The sequence below is a fragment of the Salvelinus alpinus genome, chromosome 17, assembly GCF_045679555.1.
Source record: "Salvelinus alpinus chromosome 17, SLU_Salpinus.1, whole genome shotgun sequence".
NCBI lineage: Eukaryota > Metazoa > Chordata > Actinopteri > Salmoniformes > Salmonidae > Salvelinus > Salvelinus alpinus.
Genome location: NC_092102.1, coordinates 14,790,885 through 14,817,760, shown reverse-complemented (window position 1 = coordinate 14,817,760; position 26,876 = coordinate 14,790,885). Strand labels below are relative to the sequence as shown.

At 43.9% G+C, this 26,876-nt stretch overlaps 2 protein-coding genes across 2 annotated transcripts; both read left to right on the top strand.

Moving 5' to 3' along the window:
- Positions 1–1,917: 1,917 nt before the first annotated feature.
- wnt1 (wingless-type MMTV integration site family, member 1) lies at positions 1,918–9,701 on the top strand. Its single transcript, XM_071347395.1, has 5 exons — positions 1,918–2,619; positions 2,968–3,073; positions 4,760–5,013; positions 5,259–5,524; positions 6,339–9,701. The coding sequence occupies exons 1-5, from the start codon at positions 2,610–2,612 to the stop codon at positions 6,828–6,830; spliced, it is 1,128 nt and encodes a 375-aa protein (XP_071203496.1). The 5' UTR covers positions 1,918–2,609; the 3' UTR covers positions 6,831–9,701.
- A 9,802-nt stretch (positions 9,702–19,503) lies between these two features.
- rps26 (ribosomal protein S26) lies at positions 19,504–21,396 on the top strand. Its single transcript, XM_071347424.1, has 4 exons — positions 19,504–19,625; positions 20,294–20,471; positions 20,781–20,911; positions 21,295–21,396. The coding sequence occupies exons 1-4, from the start codon at positions 19,623–19,625 to the stop codon at positions 21,331–21,333; spliced, it is 351 nt and encodes a 116-aa protein (XP_071203525.1). The 5' UTR covers positions 19,504–19,622; the 3' UTR covers positions 21,334–21,396.
- The last annotated feature ends 5,480 nt before the right edge of the window (positions 21,397–26,876 follow it).

Here is a 26,876-nt window from a genome sequence, read left to right as displayed (position 1 = left end):
AACATCGAACCCAAAAGTGTTCTACATGGTTCTCCTATGGGGACAGCCGAATAACCCCTTTAGGTTCTAGATAGCACGTTTTTTTCTGAGTGTGTATTCTATCATGCGCAAAATTAGTTATTTTGCATGTGCCCATAGTAAAAATAGTAATTTTATCAACAGGTGCGTTCAGATAAAGTATCAATTCCCGTTAATCCCTGTTCTCCTTCAAAGAACAAGGAATTATAACATGGAAACGCGTGATGTAGTTTCATAAAATTGAGTTAAAATCCCCCTTAAACGCCGCCGGTTCGCATAGTGACACCAATTCATCATTTAATCTCCTATTCCCTAAGCTCCGGCAATGAAAAGTGCATTAGCATTCTAGCTTGGCGTGTATATCTAAGTGGCTTAAAAAGTGATTTGAAGTTGATTTGTATATAAAAGGCGTCCCTTTATCCGGATTGGGGGCTCTAATCTTCTCGGTGTTGCATGAGTGCCCCAGGAAGCCCGTTTGAGCTGCAACTTTAAGAAGCGGGAGTATAATCGATGTAGGATAGCACTCATTAAAACCGCTGGACAAAAGGTCACTTCCTTCTGCTATCATGTCTTTAAACCATGAGATAGAGAGAAAGATCATTAATTATCAGATGCCATAATTCCATTACGGATGATGTACGCGTAGGCTGATCCTATACCTAAACAAAAAACTCCACTCCAATCATATTGAAAAACAAATATAGACTAAGGACATCAAGTAGCCTGATTTCAAATAATTCTGTCTGGGTTTATGTGGTGATGGGAGAAAAATCGATAGTTACATATCGGGATATGATTTTTGACCCTATTTCATACTTTTTTGACAATATCCCAATATTATTTTTGCGTTAGTTGGCTGTGCCTACACCTGCACCAAAATTCCAGTATTTTTCCTTTATAGTTTATGTTCTCCATCATCTTTTTAAATAGGGAGGCAATTTGTTTTCAGCACTTTTATTTCCATGACTGATCAAAACTTGTTTTTGTTTTCTCGTGGCTCTCTCTTGTCCCTCTGCAGCAGATATATGGTGAGCAATATGTTTGGAACATTGAATCGCAATGCATATACAATCGTGAGAATCGTGAGAATTACAATGCATATCATATTGCACCATAGTATCGTGATAATATCGTATCTGAGTTCCTTGGTAATCCCCAGCCCTAGGTCTATGGGGGATATTTGCTCATACTCCACAGTCTGTGGATGATGAGTTGGAGAAGGCGCAGTGTGGCTGCTGCTCTGATCACCAGCCATGCGTTGAGGGAGGTCTGCACGCTAGATGTTTTGGGAATTAATTTACGTCTAATTCCCTCGCTTTTCTTTTTGGGTGACATTTATCAAACCTAAATCATTTCAAATATGATTCATCATCTCAAATGTGAATAATTAAAATGCCGACAGCATCCTCTCTAAACTAAACCCGCTTCCCAATATGATGAATCATCATGATTCATCAACTTGGGTCTCATTCATTAATCATGTGAATGTATCATGTAGGCCTTTATTTTTGATGATTGTGTGTGTGTGTGTGCGTGTGTGTGTGTGCGTGTGCGTGCGTGCGTGTGCGTGCGCAAAGTTCGGCAAGAGTGAGACAGTCTCCCAAAATATGTTTTATATTTTAATTGGGCACAAAATGTAGGTCTCTAAGTTGGCATTATTTAATAACAAAAAAAGAAGACAAATATATGGTTTAAGCTGATGGAATGAAGAGGCAGAGAAATGGTTCAAGCCACTAAAAACATCTTGAGAATGTATACGACAGAGTTTGATAAAGAAGGAGGAGACGCGGTTAAGGGAGTAATCCTACCAGCGGTAAAAAGGCCGTTTAGATGGCTCATATTCCGCTGTAACTGTACTGTACCGTGACACCGACCAGCCTCTTGCATACAGAATAGCCGGAGAACACCACACTGTGCGCACTCACAGTCACAGCAAATCTCCACACACAGACACACACATCTCAGTATTTTGACTTGAGAGGGACCTCATTCAGGAAGACAAACTGGATGTGGAAGACAGAGCATGAGTCAGCATTAAATTCCCTCATTTCCAAGGAATCGATGGATTCTTTGATTACCGTGAGATTCCGTTAGTAATATGTGCAATTTACACTGGTGGATTTCCCTGGCAATTTTTTTTTCTCCCTTTCTCATCTGTTCTGTCCGGTTTTGTTTTCTTTATTCATTGTGCCCTATGAAGAGAATTAACTTCCCTCCTTCCAATCCTATTGAAAAGGGGGGCAGAAAAAAAACAGAGGGAGATGAGAGCAGCAAATCCCTTTTTCATTCCTCTTGTAGTGCTCAATAAGAGAAGAATGTGTCGCCTATCACTCACGGAGGGGATCAAGTCTTCCGGACTGTCCCACGCGCTCAATGCGCTGCTGTGCAGAGCAGAGATAGACAGAGAGAGCACGTGAAGAGAACAGCAGCAGCAGCGTCCAGCAGCCTAGACTGAAAAGCCACTACATAGGAGGACTCATTTAGCAACCTGTTTCCTCTGTCTGACAGTCTCCTCACCAGATTCATTTCAGGCAATTGCTATAAAACAGGCTCCTCGTTGCTTTTTCACCTCTCAAGTCCCTCTCTTTGGAATGTGGTGTGGTGAGTAGGAATTTGATGCGTTAGGCTACCTGCTCTAATTTGATAACCTGCGTTGGAGAATGACAGGCTATCGGAGAGATGAATAACCCGGTAGCCTAACTTTTATAATGAGTGACTCCTGTAACACGAGAACGCAATCGAATTATTTATTGTAAAAATAACTGCCCTGTTTTCATGATCGATTTATTTATGGGCCATGGGGTGAACACATGCGTATTCCATCTGCCAGATTTATTTGTGCCTAAAAATAGGATTGTTATCATAATTAGAACCAGGTATAAAAAGTGCCTGGAATTCAGATGTGGAACTTTGACATTTGCCTGCTCTCTCTTCACATTGTAATTGAAGACACAATGAGGATCCTCACACTGCTTCTGGGGGTGAAAGCCGCGTGCATCCTGCTCGTTTCCTCGCTCTCAGGCACGGGAGCAGTCAACAATAGCGGCCGGTGGTGGTGAGTACAGTAGTTGACTTTACGTGTGATGTAGTCATTCAATTAAATGCGCCTCCTGAGGACCTGCTCATTTCGACGGAGGGTGCAGCAAAGGAGCCAGTTAAGTGGTACATTGGTTTATTGCCTGAAATATGCTGTGCTCTTCTCCAACTGAATTAACACTTAAGCAAAGTTGATGGACCTGTTATGCTCGAAATAATCATGTGTTATTGTTGGCACCCGATTCATCATTTCAGTTCGCTTCTGGTAGAAAATCAAGCAGCAACCACAAGCCATTAATATTTGAAGGTATTTGGATACCACTTCCCAATTAGAGCGAGCAACTAATTAAATAGATCTAGCCGGTTTTCAATCGAAATGAATAAGGCCCACTTTCTCCATTAAATTATTTGATGTAAAGGGAAGTGTTATGTTTCAATATGATAACGATTTCATTTATTTAGGGATCGGTTGCAGCCCATATTTATTCAAGTCAGCCTCTCTCCCCGTCTCTCTTTCTGTCTCCCTCTCTGTCTCTCCCCCTGGTCATTTTGACAGTGTGGCTTGAACGCGAGACAACATTTTTCTGTCCAATGTGGGAAAAATAAAAAATTGATGTATTTCATGGCAAAGAGCAGTTCCATTCAATGTCGTATTCTCAACATTCCACTCTATATAGGATTCACTGTAGGATGCCAATGTCTGCATACATTTGTTATAAACTATCAAACCAAAATGTGAAAATAGTTTTTCTTACACTAGCTTATGTGGACAAATATAAATGAATTAGGCTTATGTCCATTGAATAATATGTATTCTGTCAAAATAAATACATATAATCCCTACACTGCAAAGATAACAGTTGCATAAATAATATTTAAATTAATAATGAAAGTGATAACGCAGACCTCAATATAATTAGGTAGCCTAGTGGTTAGAGCGTTGGGCAAGTAACCGTAAAGGTTGCTAGATCGAATTCCCGAGCTGACAAGGTAAAAATCTGTCATTCTGCCCCTGAACAAGGCAGTTCCTAGGCCGTCATTGAAAATAAGAATTTGTTCTTAACTGACTTGCCTAGTTAAATAAAAAATAAATGTTACATTTTGGACAGCCTTGCAAAGTCACTGGGGTAAGCTATTTGTTTGATATGGGTCTGTCTGACATCTAAACCAATCCGTATCATTACAATATGCCAAGAAAATAAATAAGGAAAATACAAAACGAGAGAGAAGAAAATTGGATTGCAATATTTATCCGAAGAGGGGATCATAACGTTCCATAGACTGGACCGACCGCGCACTACCGTCTGGCACTGATTAGTCGATTAATAACGATGCGTCTTTCTGATTGTAACGGTTTGCAGGAGACACCAATTAGGAACGTAACTGAAACCATAAATATAGTAGATGACAATGCAATATGGCAGTCATGTAGTCAATAATGGCAGCCATAATCACTTTCGATTAAGTAGATTGTAGATATATTGAAGTTGCTTGTTATTTCTTGTGACTGATACTCAAATTCCAATTAAACTGTTTACATGATCCAATTCTTATATATTATCCAATTCTTATCAGAATCCTATATGAATAAATACATTTGAACCTAATTAATTGTTTTAAAGTCAATAGATATAATTAAAGAACCAATGTATGAGCTTTTCTCTAACTAACTGATTCCACCCTGTCTTCTCGTCCTCTTTGCTAGGGGGATTGTGAATGTGGCCTCCTCTGCCAACCTCCTCACCAACTCCAAGAATGTCCAGTTGGTCCTGGACCCTAGCTTGGCCCTGCTGAGCCGTCGCCAGCGCCGCCTCATCCGCCAGAACCCGGGGATCCTCCACGCTATCGCAGCCGGCCTGCATACTGCCATCCAGGAGTGCAAATGGCAGTTCAGGAACCGCCGCTGGAACTGCCCGACCACCCACAGCCCGGCAATATTTGGCAAAATCGTCAACCGCGGTGAGTTGTCTGTTGTCCTTCCTGGCCTCCTCACTAAGGCAACCGGTAGACATTTTTGGCACAGAATGTCATGGAATCTTGGTTTCTCTCGTAGACCCTTTGGGAAGATCAAAGCCTATCTTTACATATCTTGAGATTCTGACATTTAAATCATAATTCAGACCAGATTGCGCATAGTTGCATTACTATCGACTGCCAAAAAAGGTTGTATAGGCTAAAGAGAATTTCTGCTGTTGACGTGTCAGGTTGCCGAGAGACGGCATTTGTGTTTGCGATCACGAGTGCGGGGGTGACCCATGCGGTGGCTCGCTCCTGCTCTGAGGGGGCCATTGAGTCGTGCACCTGTGACTACCGTCGCCGGGGGCCTGGGGGCCCTGACTGGCACTGGGGCGGCTGCAGTGACAACGTGGACTTTGGCCGGATGTTCAGCCGGGAGTTTGTGGACTCCAGCGAGAGAGGAAGGGATCTCCGATACCTCAACAACCTACACAACAACGAGGCAGGGAGAATGGTGAGGGAGCCGTTGATTCATAGATAGAGTACATAATGAAACGCTGTGTTCATTCCTTTTCAGGGATCCCCCTGTATCAACCCATTATTCTGAATTCCAGTCATGTTTTCCTTCACATTTCTTCTCTTCACATTCTTCCACATTTTCTTTGCTCTTCACCGTTTTTCAAAATGTTCTTATCTGTTCACATCATCCATGTTTTATTTTCTCCATTGCTAATCCCCTGTGTCTTCTCTCTCTCCCCTGTGTCTTCTCTCTCTCCCCTGTGTCTTCTCTCTCTCCCCTGTGTCTTCTCTCTCTCCCCTGTGTCTTCTCTCTCTCCCCTGTGTCTTCTCTCTCTCCCCTGTGTCTTCTCTCTCCCCTGTGTCTTCTCTCTCTCCCCTGTGTCTTCTCTCTCTCCCCTGTGTCTTCTCTCTCCCCTGTGTCTTCTCTCTCCCCTGTGTCTTCTCTCTCCCCTGTGTCTTCTCTCTCTCCCCTGTCTTCTCTCTCTCCCCTGTGTCTTCTCTCTCTCACCTGTGTCTTCTCTCTCCCCTGTGTCTTCTCTCTCCCCTGTGTCTTCTCTCTCCCCTGTGTCTTCTCTCTCCCCCCTGTGTCTTCTCTCTCTCCCCTGTGTCTTCTCTCTCTCCCCTGTGTCTTCTCTCTCTCCCCTGTGTCTTCTCTCTCTCACCTGTGTCTTCTCTCTCCCCTGTGTCTTCTCTCTCCCCTGTGTCTTCTCTCTCCCCTGTGTCTTCTCTCTCTCCCCTGTGTCTTCTCTCTCCCCTGTGTCTTCTCTCTCTCCCCTGTGTCTTCTCTCTACCCTGTCTTCTCTCCCCAGACAGTGTCGTCAGAGATGCGGCAGGAGTGTAAATGCCATGGCATGTCAGGGTCATGCGTCGTGCGTACCTGCTGGATGCGTCTACCCAGCTTCCGCGCCGTGGGGGACTTCCTGAAGGACCGCTTCGACGGAGCCTCCCGGGTCGTCTACGCCAACAAGGGCTCCAACCGCGCCTCTCACCGCGCCGACCCACGCCATCTCGAACCCGAGAACCCCGCCCACAAACCCCCATCGTCCAGAGACCTGGTCTACTTCGAGAAGTCGCCCAACTTCTGCTCCTACAACGGCAAGACGGGTACCCACGGTACCTCTGAGAGGAACTGTAACAGCTCGTCTCCGGCGCTGGACGGGTGTGAGCTCCTGTGTTGCGGTAGAGGGTTCAAGACCCAGACTGAGAAGGTCACTGAGAGGTGTCACTGTACGTTCCACTGGTGCTGCCATGTCAGCTGCCTCAACTGCACCAGCACACAGACGTTACACCAGTGCCTCTGATCAGGGGTGAACCAGGGGGACAGGGATGGGGAGGTGATGATGAGCTGGTTCTTTGGGCAGGAGGTTTGTAGATAGAGGAGTAGGGTCCTGTGGGTTGGCGAGGTAGATAAGGGAAGGTCTAACTCTATAAAGGGGCAATTGAAGGGTGAAAAAAAGTGAATACCGGGAGTACTAGATATGAATCAAAGTACTAGATATGAATCAAAGTACTAGATATGAATCAAAGTACTAGATTTGAATCAAAGTACTAGATTTGAATCAAAGTACTAGATTTGAATCAAAGTACTAGATTTGAATCAATGTTTTTGAGGAAGAAAGAAGAGGGAAAGCACAACTATGACTACAGGGTGTAGGAAGAGGGCGGGTGTGTTGTGTGTGAACATGTGTGCTTACGTGTGCTTGCTACTGACACTGTGGGAACGTGAGAGTATGTAAGTGTGCTTACTGGGTATTTAAATGTTGTAGCTATCCAACCATGTAGAATGGCATGGAAACCAATCCTCTCTATGGCTTCCCAGCACGAGTAACAAGACCAGATGCAGCTTAGGTAAAAGGAAGTAGTTAAACAGGAAATAGAATTGTGGCAAGGAATAAGCAAACAAAATTAGTCAGAGAGACGCTGCGATTTAAGGCTTTTGCCCTCTCTGACCTTACAAGATACAGTTCGTCTCTCTGTTCTCTTCACCTCTTCCCTCTACAGCAAGAGAGAGGAGTGTGAGGAGTGGAGAGAGGAGTGATGGGAGAGGAGGAGAGAGATGTGAGGAGGGGACAGGAGTAACAGTTACTGGACAATGTCAGACAGATGTCTCTGTGGCGGGACAAACACAAGCATGGTCTCTCATAAACCGGTGACGAACTTTAACAAGAGGGTGGTTATTTTAAACATCACAGTCCCCCCCCCCCCCCCGTTCTTTTGCTACAGCTACTTTCCTCACATAAAATAGTGTGAAGTATATCTCTCGGCATGTGCAGTCCTTTCCCTTAATTGCTATGTACTTAGGTCCTGGACGCAAACCAAGCCGTTATGATTCCCTGTCGAACTCACCACACATGCCCTCTTTGTTCAGATTGCTCTGGAATCTGCTACACCTCAACCCGGAGTTACCACAGTGATTTACTGCACCACGGTAACTGACGTTAAATGACTGGACGTTGTAGGATAACAGAAAAGCGTTAGACAAAATGTTATATCAACCTGGAATAAATTATAATATGTATGAATAGTTTTAATGTAGTATCAATACACTGAATATTGGAGAGTATAACTAGATGTATGTTTTAGTGTAGGAGATAGGGGCACTGCAAGAGAACTGGGGTGACCTGCCAAATAGTGAGACTTGCAGTATGGCAACCCTGTCCATAAAATGGGAACCAGTGCCAAATAGTGATACCTGGAGTCAACCTTGCAACCTACTCTGTTAGCCTAGGAGGTATACCTATGTTGACAAAGACTAAAGACATTGCCCTGCTGTGGCAACATGTGTGTAAAATAATCCAATATCTTCCTGTCCAAGTTTACAGTGGACAGACATAGGTTTTCCCATTCAATATGACCTGCATCTAGCTGTGTACCATCAATTGAGGAGAAAACCTTTAAAGCTGCAATATGTCACTTTTTGGGCGACCCAACCAAATCCACATAGAAATTTGAGTTATAGATCTGTCATCCTCATTGAAAGCAAGTCTAAGAAGTGGTAGAGCTGTTCTATGTGCACTATTTCTTTGCTTCCCGTGATTATTTTTTGCATCTTTTACTGTTGCGTTTGTACACCTGCTTCAAACAGCTGAAAATACAATATTTTTGGTTATGTAAAATATATTTCACAGCGGTTTACATGGTACAATGTTTCTCTACACTATACTTGCTTGCTTTGCCACATAAACTGAAATTAGGTGAACTATTAGAATTTTAGCAACCAGGAAATGGCGGAGCGATTTCTGCATAGTGCATCTTTAATATAAGGCCACTACAAAGGGAAATGTATTGTATATCAGCTCAGAAAACCAAAATGTAAATAATATATATAGAAATATATATTTATGCTGAAGTTACTTGCAATTTGAGGGAAGAATGATTTATGCACCTGTTATAATCCAATGGATGGAAGGAGAGAAGATATGGTATCATTAGTCATGTCAGATCATGATTTTATTGAACTGTTATTTTGTTTATTTCCATTCATGTAGATTACGCAGATTTGTCGAGGGTGGGAAACAGAATTTGTTAGAAAATTGGCGAAACATTCTTCTTTCTTCCCTGCAAATAAAGGGCAATTCCATCCACTTTTCAACCTCATTTTCACTATCTCCAGCACAATAACAATGTCTATGTATGTGAAAACGGCGATATCCTACGTTTTGTAGAAACAAATAGAGTTGAAAAAGTTCTACCTGATGACATCAAAAGTTTTAAAAACATTTTAAAACAGTGATTTTCAAACACTACGAGATTCGTGGTGACGTGGCCTGAAACTCATAGCAGGTTTTGAAAATCACTGTTTTTCTTACTTTTAATCGTAGCCTGTGATGTCACAATATTTTTTTAGGAGCTTTCTTCTTGTCTTTTTAAGCATGGATCTCAGAAATGCACTGTTTTCACATATGTCGACACTGGTATGATGCTGGTGATAATGAATGTGATGTTGAAAAGTGGCAAAATTGCCCTTTAACACCTGTTTTTGTCATGCACTGAATATTACCATTCTGGTTTATGTAAATACAAAAATATTTATTACTGTGGATGTTTTATACTGTTATAGAGAGAGAAGTAAAAGAGTAAAACAAAGAATTATAGATCTTGTTCCTCAAAGATTTAGCTTTATGTTGTTTTGTATTGTATAATAGAACAATAAAGTTTATATTTTCAATTAAGTTGGAATGGAAATCAGTTCATGACTCCCCTGTATGTCACTATCTGTGTATTTTGCTCCTTGGCAATGGATGCCATTTGCTGGTCATATAGTTTCTGTGCTTGAGATGATATGTGAGAATAAAGGCCCATCCTTGGGTGTCCCAGTACTAATCCCATTACTTAAAAAACGCAGCAGTAGCCTTCCCACAGACAGCACACACACACACACACACACACACACACACACACACACACACCCCTGCCTATCTACTCCCTAACTCCACTCCCCTCCACAGAAGGATCCCAAATCCTGGAGACCAGGTCACATAGCTTAACTATTAAATAGGATTTAAACAGCACCAAATGTTTTGCTTCATTTACTTAATGTCGGAAAAAAATTATGAAACAATAGAAGAAATAATGAAAGACTGCAGTCCCCCCCCCAACCCTCACCCCACGCTCCCTGGCAGTCAGGCCTCAGCTTAACCACAAGAGCTTGGAAGGCACTCTGATAGTTTCCCCCAGCCTAACCCAGCCCACCGCAGCACAGCAATGGGCTAGAGGGTCAGCCAGGCCGAGCGCCCCGCCAAACACACTTAACTGTCCTGTCCAACAACACACACCCGCACCCTAAAGGACCAGCCATGGGAACACAGGCAGTGTTACTGAAGGGACAGACAGACACAGACAGACAGACAGACAGACAGACAGACAGACAGACAGACAGACAGACAGACAGACAGACAGACAGACAGACAGACAGACAGACAGACAGACAGACAGACAGACAGACAGACAGACAGACAGACAGACAGGGGAAGGAGGAGAGCAGCAGAGTACGGTAACATAGGGTCACGTTGAATGAATGAAGTGAGGAGAATTTGGGACTACAAGAGAGAAAGAGAATGAGTGCGAGAGAATGTCTTTATTCTTTTGGGACTTTTGTAAGTGTAATGCTTACTGTTCATTTTTATTGTTTATTTCACGTTTGTTTATTATCTAGTTCACTTGCTTTGGCAATGTTAACATATGTTTCCCATGCCAACAAAGCCCTTAAATTGAAATTGAATTGAATTGAATGAGAGAGAATGAGATAGTATGAGAGAGAATGAAAGAGAGAGCGAGAATGAGGGAGAGAGCGATAGAGAGAATGAGAGCGCAAGAGAGAGATACTGAGAGAATGAGAGATACTGAGAGAGAATGAGAGATACTGAGAGAGAATGAGAGATACTGAGAGAGAGAGAGAGAGAGAGAGAGAGAGAGAGAATGAGAGAGAGAGAGAGAGAATGAGAGAGAACGAGAGAGAATGAGAGAGAACGAGAGAGAATGAGAGAGAGCGAGAGAGAGCGAGAGAGAGCGAGAGAGAGCGAGAGAGAATGAGAGAGAGCGAGAGAGAGCGAGAGAGAGCGAGAGAGAGCGAGAGAGAGCGAGAGAGAGCGAGAGAGAGCGAGAGCGAGAGCGAGAGAGAGCGAGAGCGAGAGCGAGAGCGAGAGCGAGAGAGAGAGAGAGAGAGAGAGAGAAAGAGAGAATGAGAGAATGAGAGAGAATGAGAGAATGAGAGAGAATGAGAGAGAAGAGAGAATGAGAGAGGAGAGAGAGAGAGATTTCAGAAATGCATCTCAGAGAGAGAGAGAGATTGAGAGAGAGAAAGATACAGAGAGAGAATGAGAGAGAGAATGAGAGAAAGAGAGAATGAGAGAGAGAGAGAGAATGAGAGAGAGGAGAGAGAGAGATTTCAGAAATGCATCTCAGAGAGAGAGAGAGATACAGAGAGAGAATGAGAGAGAGAGAGAATGAGAGCGAGAGACAGAGAATGAGAGAGAGAGAGAGAATGAGAGAGAGAGAGAATGAGAGAGAGAGAGAGAATGAGAGAGGGAGAGAAAGAGAGAAAGAATGAGAGAATGAGAGAAAGAGAGAGAAAGAGAGAGAGAGAATGAGAGAGAGAGATTTCAGAAATGCATCTCAGAGAGAGAGAGAGATTGAGAGAGAATGAGAGAATGAGAGAGAGAGAATGAGAGCGAGAGAATGAGAGCGAGAGAGAGAGAGCGAGAGAGCGAGAGAATGAGAGCGAGAGGTGAAAACTGCCTGACGGGAGGTGGTGGGTAAAGGGGTCTGTCATCGTGGGAGTGCTGAGGAGTCAGTGAGATGGAGGGTGAAGGGAGAGAGGAATAGAAGGGTCTGTCATCGTGGGAGTGCCCGAGGAGTCGGTGGTAGAGGGGCTGCTGGGTTGGGGGACAAATGTCACACGTGAGATGGGGTATGGGTGGAGGGATGGAGGGGGTGTGAAGTGGTGTGAGAGGGCAGTGGGAGAGGTAGTGTGGTTGGGGTAAGGGGGTGTGAAGGGGTCTGTCATTGTGGGAGTGCTGAGGAGTCAGTGGTAATTAGCTCAATTAGTGACAAAGGCAGTGTAATAAATACCGACTTAGTGTCTGGGTCCCTGCTGGCCTCTCCCCGCGCCGCCTGCCATGCCGCCCCGGCCTGACGGACAATTCATTAAACCGACAAAATACCCCACCGTCCAGGCGTGACGCAGCGAGTTAGCCCCCTACCGGCCCGACCCATTGTTCTAATTGTCTGGGCTGGAGTCACTTTGTGGCTCTCCTCCTCCTCACCCCCTCCTCTCCTCCTCCTCATCCCCCTAACACTCTACCCCTCTCCCCTTCAGAAAACCCATAGAGTTAATGCCCTCTACCTAACTCGCTGTAAGTAGGTGATCGGCAGGTTGTGAAAAAAAGGGTTTCCATGGGTCTGGGTGGGAGGGGGAGTGGTTGGATTAGGGGATGGAGGGAGGTTGCCTGGGAGTGCTGGGAGCAGCAGTGATTGGAATGCAGGAGAGATGAGTCCAGGAGCCTTGGATGCGGGACAAAGCGAGAGTTAATAAGGAAAGATTGAAGGGGTTTGGCGACAATGGGCCGCCACCCGAGTCGAGATAAAATTGCTTCCGCGGATTATTGGGGAGAGGGTGTGAGGCTTGTGGGGTGATAGTTTGTGTTGTGTTTGTGGATGTGTGCGTGCACTGTGTGTGTGTATGTGTATGTGCATGCATGTATGTGCGTGTGTTTTATTCAGAGTGTCTTGGATTGATGGCTGCCCCTCTGGTTGGGTGGGGAGCAGAAGACCGGGAGGAGGCTAGCCGGCTGTTCCCACAGTCTGTTCTGCTGCCGCCACCTTTGACACATGGCTCAGGGCTCTGCCAGGCGGGCGGTGGGGAGAGAGCATGGTGGGAAACCAACCCTCTGCTCAGGCGCAAACAACAACAACAGGAGTGTATTCACTGGGAAGCAAACAGAAGCAAACAGAAAAAAAATGAACGAAACGGGGAGGGACCTCCAGTACCTGCATTTGTTCGATAGAAACTCTTGTTTTTCTGCTAAACGTTTCGTAACTGTTTGCTACGGTGTGCTATAATGATTACACCCCAGCTCAACAGCTCCTTGCACAATACAAATCCAGTAGCGTCTGAGCAGAGCAGACCAGGCAGCTAGGGTAGTAAAGGCAGGAACTCAACAACACCAGGGTTAAAAGAAGAAGAGGAGGTGATAGTACAGAGAGGGAGAGGCTAGAGAAGAAGAGGTGATAGGACAGAGAGGGAGAGGTTAGAGAAGAAGAGGTGATAGGACAGAGAGGGAGAGGTTAGAGAAGAAGAGGAGGTGATAGGACAGAGAGGGAGAGGTTAGAGAAGAAGAGGGGGTGATGGGACAGAGAGGGAGAGGTTAGAGAAGAAGAGGAGGTGATAGGACAGAGAGGGAGAGGTTAGAGAAGAAGAGAAGGTGATAGGACAGAGAGGGAGAGGTTAGAGAAGAAGAGTGGGTGATGGGACAGAGAGGGAGAGGTTAGAGAAGAAGAGGAGGTGATAGGACAGAGAGGGAGAGGTTAGAGAAGAAGAGGTGATGGGATAGAGAGGGAGAGGTTAGAGAAGAAGAGGTGATGGGACAGAGAGGGAGAGGTTAGAGAAGAGGGAGAGGTTAGAGAAGAAGAGGAGGTGATGGGACAGAGAGGGAGAAGTTAGAGAAGAAGAGGTGATGGGACAGAGAGGGAGAGATTAGAGAAGAGGGAGAGGTTAGAGAAGAAGAGGAGGTGATAGGACAGAGAGGGAGAGGTTAGAGAAGAAGAGGTGATAGGACAGAGAGGGAGAGGTTAGAGAAGAAGAGGTGATAGGACAGAGAGGGAGAGGTTAGAGAAGTAGAGGTGATGGGACAGAGAGGGAGAGGTTAGAGAAGAAGAGGTGATAGTACAGAGAGGGAGAGGTTAGAGAAGAAGAAGAGGTGATGGGATAGAGAGGGAGAGGTTAGAGAAGAAGAAGAGGTGATAGTACAGAGAGGGAGAGGTTAGAGAAGAAGAGGAGGTGATGGGATAGAGAGGGAGAGGTTAGAGAAGAAGAGGAGGTGATAGGACAGAGAGGGAGAGGTTAGAGAAGAAGAGGAGGTGATAGGACAGAGAGGGAGAGGTTAGAGAAGAAGAGGTGATGGGATAGAGAGGGAGAGGTTAGAGAAGAGGAGAAAGTCGGGAGAAAGAAAGAAAGAAGAGAGAGTAACAGGAATAAAGGGGAGTAGAGAAGGGATAGAAGGGGGAAGGTAGAGGAGAGTAGCAGAGCAGAGCAGAGCAATTTACATTTACCCATAATCCTCTTGATGGAATTAACTCCTTTTATAACTGTCACTTCAATTAGTGTCCCAATACCTGAGGTTAACTAATGACTCTGTGTTTCCTGACTGAATTAATCTATTTCCCGTTTTTATCCATTAAAAATAACTTAATTCAAACAATACGCTAAAACGCCTTTATAGGACCCTTAGCTCTGGGGAACAACTTAACCAACAACACTAGGGCCAAGAGCCATATAAAGTTAATTGAATAATGCCACTAATTAAGTAACTTGATAATTGGCCAAGACAAAACCACACTGATCTGGGACCGTCCAATATGGACTTACTGAGTGCCACTTTTTAAGAGAAGGGAGTATTTTCCAACAGAGCACCTCCACTGTTGAAGTGTTCGAGTGTGTGTGTGTGTGTGTATAGCTGCAGGAAGTAGGAGTGTGGAAAAATCAGATTTTCTTCACAAAGGTAGTGCACTGGGCCTTTACTAGTCCTGTATTAGAGGACTGATATAGTCAAATTCCCCACCCCCCAGGAAAAAATTGCAACACCCCCCAAAGTACTCCCTGCGACTATGTTTGTGTGCGCATAGGCATCTGGTCAAATGTAGTGTACTATATAGGGAATAGGGTGTCATTTGGTACCCAGACAAAGATAGCCAATGATATGCTGTGGGGTACTGTGGAGTGCTCGGACTAAGAGTGGTGGAGAAAGAGAGCTGATACACCGCAGGGTTTGATATTACAAAAGGTTGTTTTTAAAGTATGGTCTGTGTGTGTGTGCGTGTGCGTGTGCGCGCGTGTGTGTGCGTGTGTGTGGTATGTGTGTGTGTGTACCTCTCTGTGTGTGCATGCATGCCAGTCTGTGTGTGTGTGTATGGGGATGGCAGCTGGGAAGCAGACACAGTCCAGAAGAACTGCACCCTAGCAACTGCGCTTTCAGCAGATGGCAGCTCCGCAGCAACAGCCACCCTACATCACAATGGCCCCTGCCTGGTAACATCTCCATCACTCCATAACCTCTGGCATGGAGGATGAGATATGGAGGGTGTTGTTGGGGGAATGACAGATTCAGAGGGAAAGCAAGACAGACATTCAGTCCTCTTCACCACTCCAGACAGACACTGTGAAACCACTGTTTCCCGTGTGTGTGTGTGTGTGTGTGTGTGTGTGTCTATAACCACTTTTTCCTGTGTGTGGGTTTGCAGTGCACAGTGAATCAGGGTGGGAATGTGGACAGACCGCTAGGCCACTGTGAGAAATCAGTATGATGTCTGTGGTCAGGCTCAGTGCCTCGGCCCTGGTGGAGAGAGGTGGACTGAGGAGTAGGGCAGTTAAGGTAGGAGGGAGGGTTGGTTGAACTCTGTGGTGTGTGTGTGTGTGTCTGGCATGACTGTGTGTGCTGTAATAATTCATGGGGCATTACCGGCCCCCACACATACAGACCATGGCCCCTTGATTATCTCTATTGGCTTGACGGGACGTGCTGCTCCTTCCCAGTTGGCCTGCTAGCATCTCATTCAGACTAAATCATCTTCTAAACCACAGGACTGCTGCAGAGATAGAGTCCTCAATGACAACACAGCCATGCTCGCTGAACAGACTTCACACAGCCTGCCTTGATGCTTGCTGCTCATAGGGTGGAATAGGGGCCACGCTTTAAGTATTGTTCGGTACGAGGACAGGAGTGACAAAGCAATGACGAGAGGGTGCCCGACATTGTAAGAAATAAAATATCTCGACGAAACATGAAATGCTGCATTGTAATTGGAACTATCAAAAAAGGCATGTTTCTATACGTTGATCACTTGCAGACGTCTTTGTGGTGAAAAACAGCGACTAAGCCTCCAACGGTAAAACATCACTATACATCCTACAGATTCTCTGGTGTGCCATCAATGTCAATCTTCTGTTATGGAAGGCGATTACATGTGCGTGTGCTTGCATTGTTCATGGACATCTGGCAGGTATCTTATCAACTAGCAACTTTGCTAAATGTGAGCACTGAGTGGGTAGAGTCCATACGTCAAAATAGCATGTGTACTCTACCTGTCTATCCAACTGTGGCTCTGTGTCTACCTACAACCTACCTTATCAACAGGGATCGCACAAAGGCTGCCAACATTCAAATCTGAGTATATCAGTGGGACATTGTCTACATGCAACCCGCTGCAGAATATAGATAGAGACAAAGAGGGAAAATGGGGTGTTTTTGGTTTTAATTACAACAATAGTGGGCGAGGGCTCAGCTCTGACACACCAGCACAGGAATGTTTATTTGCTGCAGTCTAGGAGCAATGGTGGCTTACGGGAACTCTGACACATTCCTGTGTCACTCTCTCACTCTCTCTGACACACGCACGCTCATGCCCACATGTGAGTGCGCACACACACAACCACCCTGACCATTCTAGCTCCTTTGCACAACCACTAGCACACACCTAAACACCTAATAAACATGGCATCTCAAACATTAGACATCCTAATCTGACATTTCTGACATCATTATCAGACATTGTGATACTGTGACTGACTTCCCTAGAAGACGCTAGCACAGCAATGACTCAGTGGGAGATGTTTAATCTATCATATCTTTGACTACACACTCCAAAGCAGAAGAGAATTGCCCACGAGTGTGTGTAACCAAAGACACTTTTGGTGTAACTCTGTATGACTGTGCATTGAGTGGGTGTGAATTTGATGGTAAGCACCTTTTTCATCAGTAAGTCAAAGTTCTCTGGTCCCATCCGTTCTCCTCGCTGAAGTGTCTGGCAGCCGGCCCCTGTAAAGAACACATTTCTTTTGGCCCCGAGTTTCTAACGCCAGTGACACAGGGGACAGCCAACCACAGGAGCCACACATCTTCCAGTCAGCATGCATGCTGAGAACTGCTGCTTGCATAACTGGCCCTCCTCCAACACATACACAGGAACGAAAGCACATGAAAGCAGACATCCACACAGGCAGGCTCACATACACACACAGAAGGAACGTTTACACACACACACACACACACACACACACACACACACACACACACACACACACACACACACACACACACACACACACACACACACACACACACACACACACACACACACACACACACACACACACACACACACACACACACACACACTCCCTGCTGCCCCCACCGTTTCTCACTGCTCTGCTCACCAAACTCTGTAATCGCTTCCAGACGCAGTGTTATCCTGTCTCAGCCTGGCTGACAATGAGTGTAAGTCCCAAATGGCACCCTATTCCCTATGCACCATCCATGGGGCTCTAGTCAAGAGTAGTACACTACATAGGGAATATGGTGCCATTTGGGATGCAAGCCAAGGTTTGCACCCTCCAAATGTGTCCTCTCTCTTTCACCAACTTTATCAGGGCCAGGACTCAAGTTACTTTAATATCAGGTGATATAACCTACTGAGGCCTAATACTGTGACATGTCCACATTGCAACGGCCTAGCCCTAACCAGTCCTTATGTAGGCTATCCTAAGCATTTATGAGAGACTATAATTTAAATGTTTTGAATATAAAACTGTTATGAATGACTAACAATTGCTGTAAAAACAAATGCTGTCGGTGTAGTGGCGATTCCCGCCACTTTCACAGTTCATGATGCATCCAAGTAGAATTTGCTTTCAGTAGATTTAGTTAGATGATGTTTCCATTTGTTATAGGATATAAAGTTCAAATACATTTTGTTAAGCGCCTACCGTATAAATGGTCAGTAGTGGTGTAATCCATGCTGTTCTAGTGAGACGGAGTTTTCAAACCGACCGCGGTCACCTCTCACCTGTTCAAACCTCTGGTTCAAACACTTCCTCATCCCTTGTGTACCTAGGTCATATGATCAGTGACCTATCACCCCGCGTGAGCTCCTAGAAGTGTATTTCTTTGCCCTAGTGCAAAACAAGATCAAACTTACCTCGAGAGACAACATGCACACATACAGTACATTAGCACATAAGCAGGCCAGAATGGTTCCATGGTGTGCGTCAACACCGATTGCTGAAACAAGACTTTCTCATTGTCCCACAGCATTTCCCGAACTTGGTCCTTGGGACCCCAAGGTGTGCGCGTTTTGGTTTTTGCCTTAAGTTGATTCAAATTATCAAAGCTTCTTCTTTGATGAGGTTTAACGGCGGTTGGCATCCAATAAATGTTGCATTACCGCCACCTACTAGACTTTGCTTCATTTTTTTTCTTTCCAAAAAAATCAACAACAAAAATTACGACAAACACCTTACCATCTAACACTACACTCACCAAACATTATAACAAACACCTTACCATCTAACACTACACTCACCAAACATTATAACAAACACCTTACCATCTAACACTACACTCACCAAACATTATAACAAACACCTTACCATCTAACACTACACTCACCAAACATTATAACAAACACCTTACCATCTAACACTACACTCACCAAACATTATAACAAACACCTTACCATCTAACACTACACTCACCAAACATTATAACAAACACCTTACCATCTAACACTACACTCACCAAACATGATAACAAACACCTTACCATCTAACACAACACTCACCAAAAATTATAACAAACACCTTACCATCTAACACTACACCCACCAAAAATTATAATAAGTACCATATATTTAGTCCTACTTCAGGCCAACAGCCTGAAAGGATGGGACATCACCGCCTAACACACCCTGTAACTCTTCTGATGTCAGGTCTTGCACACCCAAATACCTCTCTGTAGCTGCCACCACAACCTCTATTTTCTGTGACTTACATTCCATCCCTGCAGTACAGTTGATAACCATTAGTATAAATGCCAAAAATCAAATTTTACTGAAACATATATCACTTGTTGGTTTATCCCTCTGTACTGGTACAGATCTACTACTACTCTCACCACTCCTCTCAGGATCCCTCCCCCTCGACCCATCTTCCTCTGCTTTCTTCACTGCCTCAGCATATGACAACTTCTGCACTACTCTAACACTGGAAACCTCAATCTACCCAGCCCCATAGGCACCCTTACAATTAACACATACCACTACTTTCAAAGCTTGATAATTAGTTGATTATTTGAACCAGCTGTGTAGTGCAGGGCAAAAACCAAAACGTGCAACCCTTGGGGTCCCGAGGACCGAGTTTGGGAAACCCTGCCTCCCCCTCTGCTGTACCAGCTCATACACCAGTCAATGCCGACATCTAGCGAACGTCCACACAAAACGCACATGGGATCTGTACATGCGCACTGCTCTCCCGTCGGACGGAAAAGACGCATGAATTTTCCTCCCACTTCCGTCTCGTTCTCTTTCCAGCCTTCCATGCCACGATGGTAAGAGCTCGTCTGATTCTTCTACAGGCCCAGCATGTTGAATTGAAAAATACACGCCAAAATACACCACCGAATTTGTCATTTATTTGTAGAAATTAATAATATGTAGTCCATTCTTCATATTTTGGGTACAAAAGGTGTTTATATGTGGTATATTAGTTCTAAATATGGTTCGCTAACTAGCCACAACAAGCAGGCGCTAACTTGTGTGCTTGATAGCCTGCTATGATGGGTCGTTTGTTGAAAATCATGGATCTAAACTGTATGTTATAATAGTTAGGTGCATAATCCGTTTTAACATGTCCTCAAAGCCGTTAGAATAACTCGATAACGTTATTAGCATTAAGAGGATAGGAAACTAACTAGCCGTTTACCTTAACTAAGCCTACGAAGTACCCGTTTTTAAGGAGCAAATAGGCTTCGGAGTGCGTTCGTTGTCAGAATTATGTGGCGCAGATGAATAGGGAAACCAGTATCAATGTATGCGGGTGTTGATGTTAAACACATTTCCCCAAGTATTGTAAGTTAGATCAGATCTGTGGGGAATGTACGTGACATGATCTGTTCAGGAACGTTCTGTGGGTAAAGTCTAGTCATGTTGCAGGCTCACACATTGGGTTCCGTAACTACCAGGAAAATAACTGGACATCTCACCCACCTCTCCCCAGACTAAGAAGAGAAGGAATAACGGCCGTGCCAAGAAGGGTCGTGGACATGTCCAGCCCATCCGCTGCACTAACTGTGCCCGGTGTGTGCCTAAGGACAAGGCCATCAAGAAGTTTGTCATCAGGAACATTGTCGAGGCTGCTGCGGTGAGGGACATCACAGAGGCCAGCGTGTTTGACTGTGAGTAGCTGCTGAATGATGTCAAACATGCAAATATCTACTTTTTTGTGTTGGCAAATGTACGTGCATGTATCTGGTGCATTGGGAGGATTATGCTGGGGGAAATGTGAAAGTATCGGGCAAGTGCTTTTGTATTTTTTCCCCCTGTACACATGTGGCTGTATTGAATGACTGACCTAGACTACAGTGGCTTACAGTTAAATAAATAAAAATTATAATAATTTAAATGAGTACTGTAGTATCAATATTCTGGCCCAGCTCTGAGGTGCCATTGATCTGACCTTGCCCTTATTGTTGTCTCCCCTCTAGCATATGTGCTGCCCAAGCTGTATGTGAAGCTGCACTACTGTGTGAGCTGTGCCATCCACAGTAAGGTGGTGAGGAATCGCTCCACCGAGGCCAGGAAGGACCGCACACCACCACCTCGCTTCAGGCCCAGTGTAAGTTATAGACCCTTAACTAGGAGCTAAAAAGAGTAAACGGCCTCAGCAGTGCACCTCCCCTAATTAAACTGCTGGAAGTACTGTGTTGGATGTGATGGCAGAGATTATGGAAGGACGTGTTTGGTGGGCGTTTACATTCGAAAGCCATGTAGCCTAAGAATGTCAAGTTAAATTGACCTCAGCTAGTTAGTCAATTGACAAACTAAACTAATTGATTTATAAACCTGAAAGCATGATCTGAATCTTTTCCAATTCACCTAGTCTGGATCCTAAAGCTCTTTTTGGGACAGGAAGTTGAGATGGTAGACGAAGTGAAAGTATATTATGAAAGCATGTTATGAATATTTGACTAAATGTTGTTTATATTTTCTCCCTTCTAGGGTGGTGCCCCAAGACCACCTCCAAAGCCCATGGGTTAATATGGTGGACTATCCTAAGGGTTACTGTCAGTTTTATGTGAAAATAAAAGTGATTTAACTGTACATCAGAAGTGTTACATTTGTATACCACTGTGGGAGCAGAATATCTGAAATACTGTATATTGAATATGCCAATTTAATGGAGTCAGAACATTAACATGTATTTTTATTGGACACAATTAAGTTGAACAGAGCTGGGTTACATACATAACATATTTTGATATCAAAAGTAACACTTATTTTAACGAATGAGGCAGTTTCATGACTTTGTCATCTTGAGGTAAAGTTTTATTTGTTGTCACATTACATTGGTCACAAAATTAAAACATTGCAATTCAGTGAAAGGTTAATGACCGGAATAAGGGCAATTCCACAGTAAGTGACACTGACTCAGATTTTTCACTGTCAAACAAAAGCCATACATTTGCCTCTGGTAATTCTGTTACCAATCTTTGCATCTGCACTGTTCAAGTAAAGGTGTTTTTTTGTCAAATGTTCTATGGAAATTCAAAGTAGTCCCTGTGCATAGAGTTGTATGGTTAAACTGCACTCATTGGATTTTGTTTGAGATGCTCAGGTTGTTCATTTTCAAATGTGTTACAAGAGGTGCTTGAAGATGGCAGCCCCCATGCACTTAATACAAACTCGTTTTGATAAGTCGGCTGTATTGTATATTGCTCTCCGTTACTCCTTTTTTGTATGATCATTAGCGTATACATGATCCCAATTTTAGTTTACGCAGCTATGAACCATATCGCGCACGGTAGTTTAAAAACATTGGCTAATGTTAACGAAGATTAACTAAACCAAGAGATCACAGACCGTGAGTCATAGTCATAGTGGGCAGAACAAGCACGAGCTAGCGCGATCCTATTGGAACGTTCTAGCACATGTTTGCATATTCCCGTCATAGAACGCCTTGTCTGAAGTACGCATGTGCAATACCTGAATTCGCCTTTGCACTTCTAATCAACGCGATTTTTTAAAAAGGTAAGGACTACAAAGTTTAGTCCACTGTTCGTAACATATATTTTAGTTTTGGGAAGAGAACTATTGAGATCCACATTTTTAATCGATCAAATTATCAGAATCTCGGCCAAAATGCATCTTCCACTGCCGGTCACTGGGTCAAGCGGATGCTTCACATTTAGGCATCCAGTGAAATATCTGTGGTGTTAAAACAATGTCAAATTCTGCATATTTATGCACGTTGGTCATTGCTCTCAGGGTTGCCATGCTCGCTATTTTCTAGCTAAATTCGGATAAAAATATCGCTGGTGAAAATATATTGGTCGCGGGTTTAGCTACTTCTAAATTGCACCACGGCCGCCATTGAATTGCCATGGCATTTCTCTTAAAAAAATGTAATTCACTGTGACCTGCTGATTTGTACGACAGTGAGGCAGGCTGTTCGCTCGGAGATAGTTTAAACTGCATTCTAATGTTGACGTTGCTAAAATAAAATTGTATCAAGCGAAGTGTTTTATGCATGCTCGGTTCTTAGGTCTCGGGGGCTGCCGGAGTGGAAATGTGAAATGGAAGTTATGGAACTACCTCCCGTGGTTCATTTTACGGGGGAAGTCTTCAATGAAACTGACATTAAATATGGAGAATGATACATTTGCTTCTCTTTTGGCCATCAAGTAGCCTATTAATGTATATTCCATTTCAGACTATTTGATACAATAACATATGTTAAATGACGATATCACTGAAGTCATTGCAAATCAATTTGTGCCACTTTTGTAGCCTACCTGGAGCTGGCAAACCAATTTATTAAATAGCCTATAACTTCAGTTTATTGTTGTTGTAGCCTTGTGTTATTATGCAATTATTAATGGACATGTTTAATAACAGAAGTAATCAAAGCTCTATCGTAATTGCCGAGCAGTTGTTAGAACATTAGATTGACGGTAACAGTAATCAGATTAGGCTACAGGTAAAACAATAAAAAAATGTAATTAAATGCTTGTCAACAAAACGGGCAGTTGTTAACAAGCATATTCATTTCATATACAGTACCAGTCAGAAGTTTGGACACACCTACTCAGGAGTTTATTTTTTATTTTATTTTTATTTTATAATAGTGAAGACATAAAAACTATTAAATAACACATATGGAATCATGTAGTAACCAAAAAAAGTGTTAAACAAATCAAAATATATTTTTGATTCTTCAAAGTAACCACCCTTTGTCTTGATGACAGCTTTGCACACTTGGCAGTCTCTCAACCAGCTTCATGAGGAATGCTTTCCAACAGTCTTGAAGGAGTTCCCACATATGCTGAGCACTTGTTGGCTTCTTTTCCTTCACTCTGCAGTCCAACTCATCCCAAACCATCTCAATTGGGTTGAAGTTGGGTGATTGGGGAGGCCAGGTCATGTGATGCAGCACTCCATCACTCTCCTTCTTGGTCAAATAACCCTTACACAGCCTGTAGGTGTGTTGGGTCATTGTCCTGTTGAAAAACAAATGATAGTCCCACTAAGTGTAACGGATGTGAAATGGCTAGCTAGTTAGCGGGTATGCGCTAGTAGCGTTTCAATCAGTTACGTCACTTGCTCTGAAACCTAGATGTAGTGTTGCCCCTTGCTCTGCAAGGGCCGCGGCTTTTGTGGAGCGATGGGTAACGACGCTTCGTGGGTGTCAGTTGTTGATGTGTGCAGAGGGTCCCTGGTTCGCGAGGGGACGGTTTAAAGTTATACTGTTACATTGATGCTGTTGACCCGGATCACTGGTTGCTGCGGAAAAGGAGGAGGTTGAAAGGGGGGTGAGTGTAACGGATGTGACATGGCTAGCTAGTTAGCGGGTACGCGCTAATAGCATTTCAATCGGTTACGTCACTTGCTCTGAGACCTGAAGTAGGGTTTCCCCTTGCTCTGCAAGGGCCGCGGCTTTTGTGGAGCGATGGGTAACGACGCTTCGTGGGTGTCAGTTGTTGATGTGTGCAGAGGGTCCCTGGTTCGCGCCCGTGTCGGGGCGAGGGGACGGTCTAAAGTTATACTGTTACATTGATGCTGTTGACCCGGATCACTGGTTGCTGCGGAAAAGGAGGAGGTTGAAAGGGGGGTGAGTGTAACGGATGTGAAATGGCTAGCTAGTTAGCGGGTACGCGCTAGTAGCGTTTCAATCAGTTACGTCACTTGCGCTGAAACCTAGATGTAGTGTTGCCCCTTGCTCTGCAAGGGCCGCGGCTTTTGTGGAGCGATGGGTAACGACGCTTCGTGGGTGTCAGTTGTTGATGTGTGCAGAGGGTCCCTGGTTCGCGCCCGGGTCGGGGCGAGGGGACGGTTTAAAGTTATACTGTTACATAAGCACAGACCAGATGGGATGGTGTATTGCTGCAGAATGCTGTGGTAGCCATGTTGGTTAAGTGTGCCTTGAATTCTAAATAAATCAGTGTCACCAGAAAAGCACCATCACACCTCCTCCATGCTTCATGGTGAGAACCACACATGCGGAGATCATTCGTTCACCTACTCAGCATCTCACAAAAACACAGCCAAATTTAGACTCATCAGACCAAAGGACAGATTTCCACCAGTCTAATGTCCATTGCTCGTGTTTCTTGGCCCAAGCAAGTCTCTTCTTATTATTGGTGTCCTTTAGTAGTGGTTTCTTTGCAGCAATTTGACCATGAAGGCCTGATTCACACAGTCTCTGAACAGTTGATGTTGAGATGTGTCTGTTACTTGAACTCTGTGAAGCATTTATTTGGGCTGCAATTTCTTGGGCTGGTAACTCTAATGAACTTATCCTCTACAGCAGAGGTAACTCTGGGTCTTCCTTTCCTGTGGCGGTCCTCATGAATGAGAGCCAGTTTCATCATAGCGCTTGATGGTTTTTGCGACTGAACTTGAAGAAAGTTTCAAAGTTCTTTAAATGTTTTGCATTGACTGACCTTCATGTCTTAAAGTATTTTACCTTTATTTAACTGGGCAAGTCAGTTAAGAACAAATTCTTATTTACAATGATGGCCTACCCCGGCCAAACCCTAACCCAGACGACGCTGGACCAATTGTGGACCGACCTATGGGACTACCAATTATGGCCGGTTGTGATACAGCCTGGAATCGAACCAGGGTCTGTAGTGACACCTCAAGCACTGAGATGCAGTGCCTTAGAACGCTGCTACACTTGGGAGCCCAATGATGGACTGTCGTTTTTCTATGCTTATTTGAGCTGTTCTTGCCATAGCATGGACTTAGTCTTTTACCAAATAGGGTTATCTTCTGTATAACCCCCCCTACCTTGTCACAACACAACGGATTGACTCAAACGTATTAAGAAGGAAAGAAATTCCACAAATGACCTTTTAACAAGGCACACCTGTTCATTAAAATTCATTCCAGGTGACTACCTCATGAAGCTGGTTGAGAGAATGCCAATAGTGTGCAAAGCTGTCATCAAGGCAAAGGGTGGCTACTTTAAAGAATCTAAAATCTAAAATATATTTGATTTGTTTAACACGTTTTTGGGTTACTACATGATTCCATATGCTATTTCATAGTTTTGATGTCTTCACTATTATTCTACAATGTAGAAAATAGTAAAAAAATAAAATTAAAATAAAAAACCCTGGAATGAGTAGGTGTGTCTAAACTTGGTACTGTACATAATATATATATATAACTCAGTGATTGAAATGATGACCCCATCCTCAGTAGCCTATTCCAGCAGGCTATTTGGGAAACACAAGCACTTCTTACCTCGAAATCTATTAATTTCGAACAAATTAGTCTGTTCATTTGAACTAAGCAAGCTGCTAAATCATTCAGTTTACATCTTGCCTATATCTTGTCTAGGCTACCGTATATTATCTGAAAGAGATGTAGGCCTATCAGGAGCTGTAGGCTACCAAGTTTACTCTAAAACCAGGGCTAAATTGAATTACAATCATGAACTCAAATTCTAATCTGTAGCCTATGCCTATTGAAATGACAAGTTGATCTCACAAATGGGCCATTTATAACTGTTTGTATTCTTAACATCTGGCACATAATAACAGCACAATTGCCAGAAAATAGCCTAACATTTGATTTTTTATGTTCATCCAAGTTTTTTTTGGAGATCCTCTGTCTAACTGTCATCACTCAAACACTCCTATATACATGCGCAAAGGGGATATATTTACAATTATAAGCCTGGTTCGAGCACTAAATGCTGATTGGCTGAAAGTCGTGGTATATCAGACCATATACCATTTCTTTGACCCCAAAATATTTTTTACTCATCTAACTGGTTACCAGTTTATAATAACAATAAGGAACCCGGGGGGGGGGGGGGGGGGGTTGTGGTATATGGCCAATATACCACGGCTAACAGCTGTGGTACATTGTCAAAAATACTGGATGTTGTTGACAAGCATATTCAGTTCACTTTTACTTGAGTCATTTTCTATTAAGGTATCTTTACTTTTACTCAAGTATGACAATTGGGTACTTTTCCCACCACTGGCTACTGTAGACTATCTGAAATAAGATGTAGGCCTATCAGGGGCTATGCTATAGGCAACCTGCATCTATCTAAGCAAACCATGGCA

Bases quoted from the DNA above. Each gene is read 5' to 3' on its own strand.
- wnt1 (XM_071347395.1), top strand. The intron at 5,014-5,258 runs GTGAGTTGTCTG...TTGACGTGTCAG, and splicing joins TGGCAAAATCGTCAACCGCG to GTTGCCGAGAGACGGCATTT. The intron at 5,525-6,338 runs GTGAGGGAGCCG...TTCTCTCCCCAG, and splicing joins ACAACGAGGCAGGGAGAATG to ACAGTGTCGTCAGAGATGCG.
- rps26 (XM_071347424.1), top strand. The intron at 20,472-20,780 runs GTGAGTAGCTGC...TCTCCCCTCTAG, and splicing joins AGAGGCCAGCGTGTTTGACT to CATATGTGCTGCCCAAGCTG. The intron at 20,912-21,294 runs GTAAGTTATAGA...TCTCCCTTCTAG, and splicing joins CACCTCGCTTCAGGCCCAGT to GGTGGTGCCCCAAGACCACC.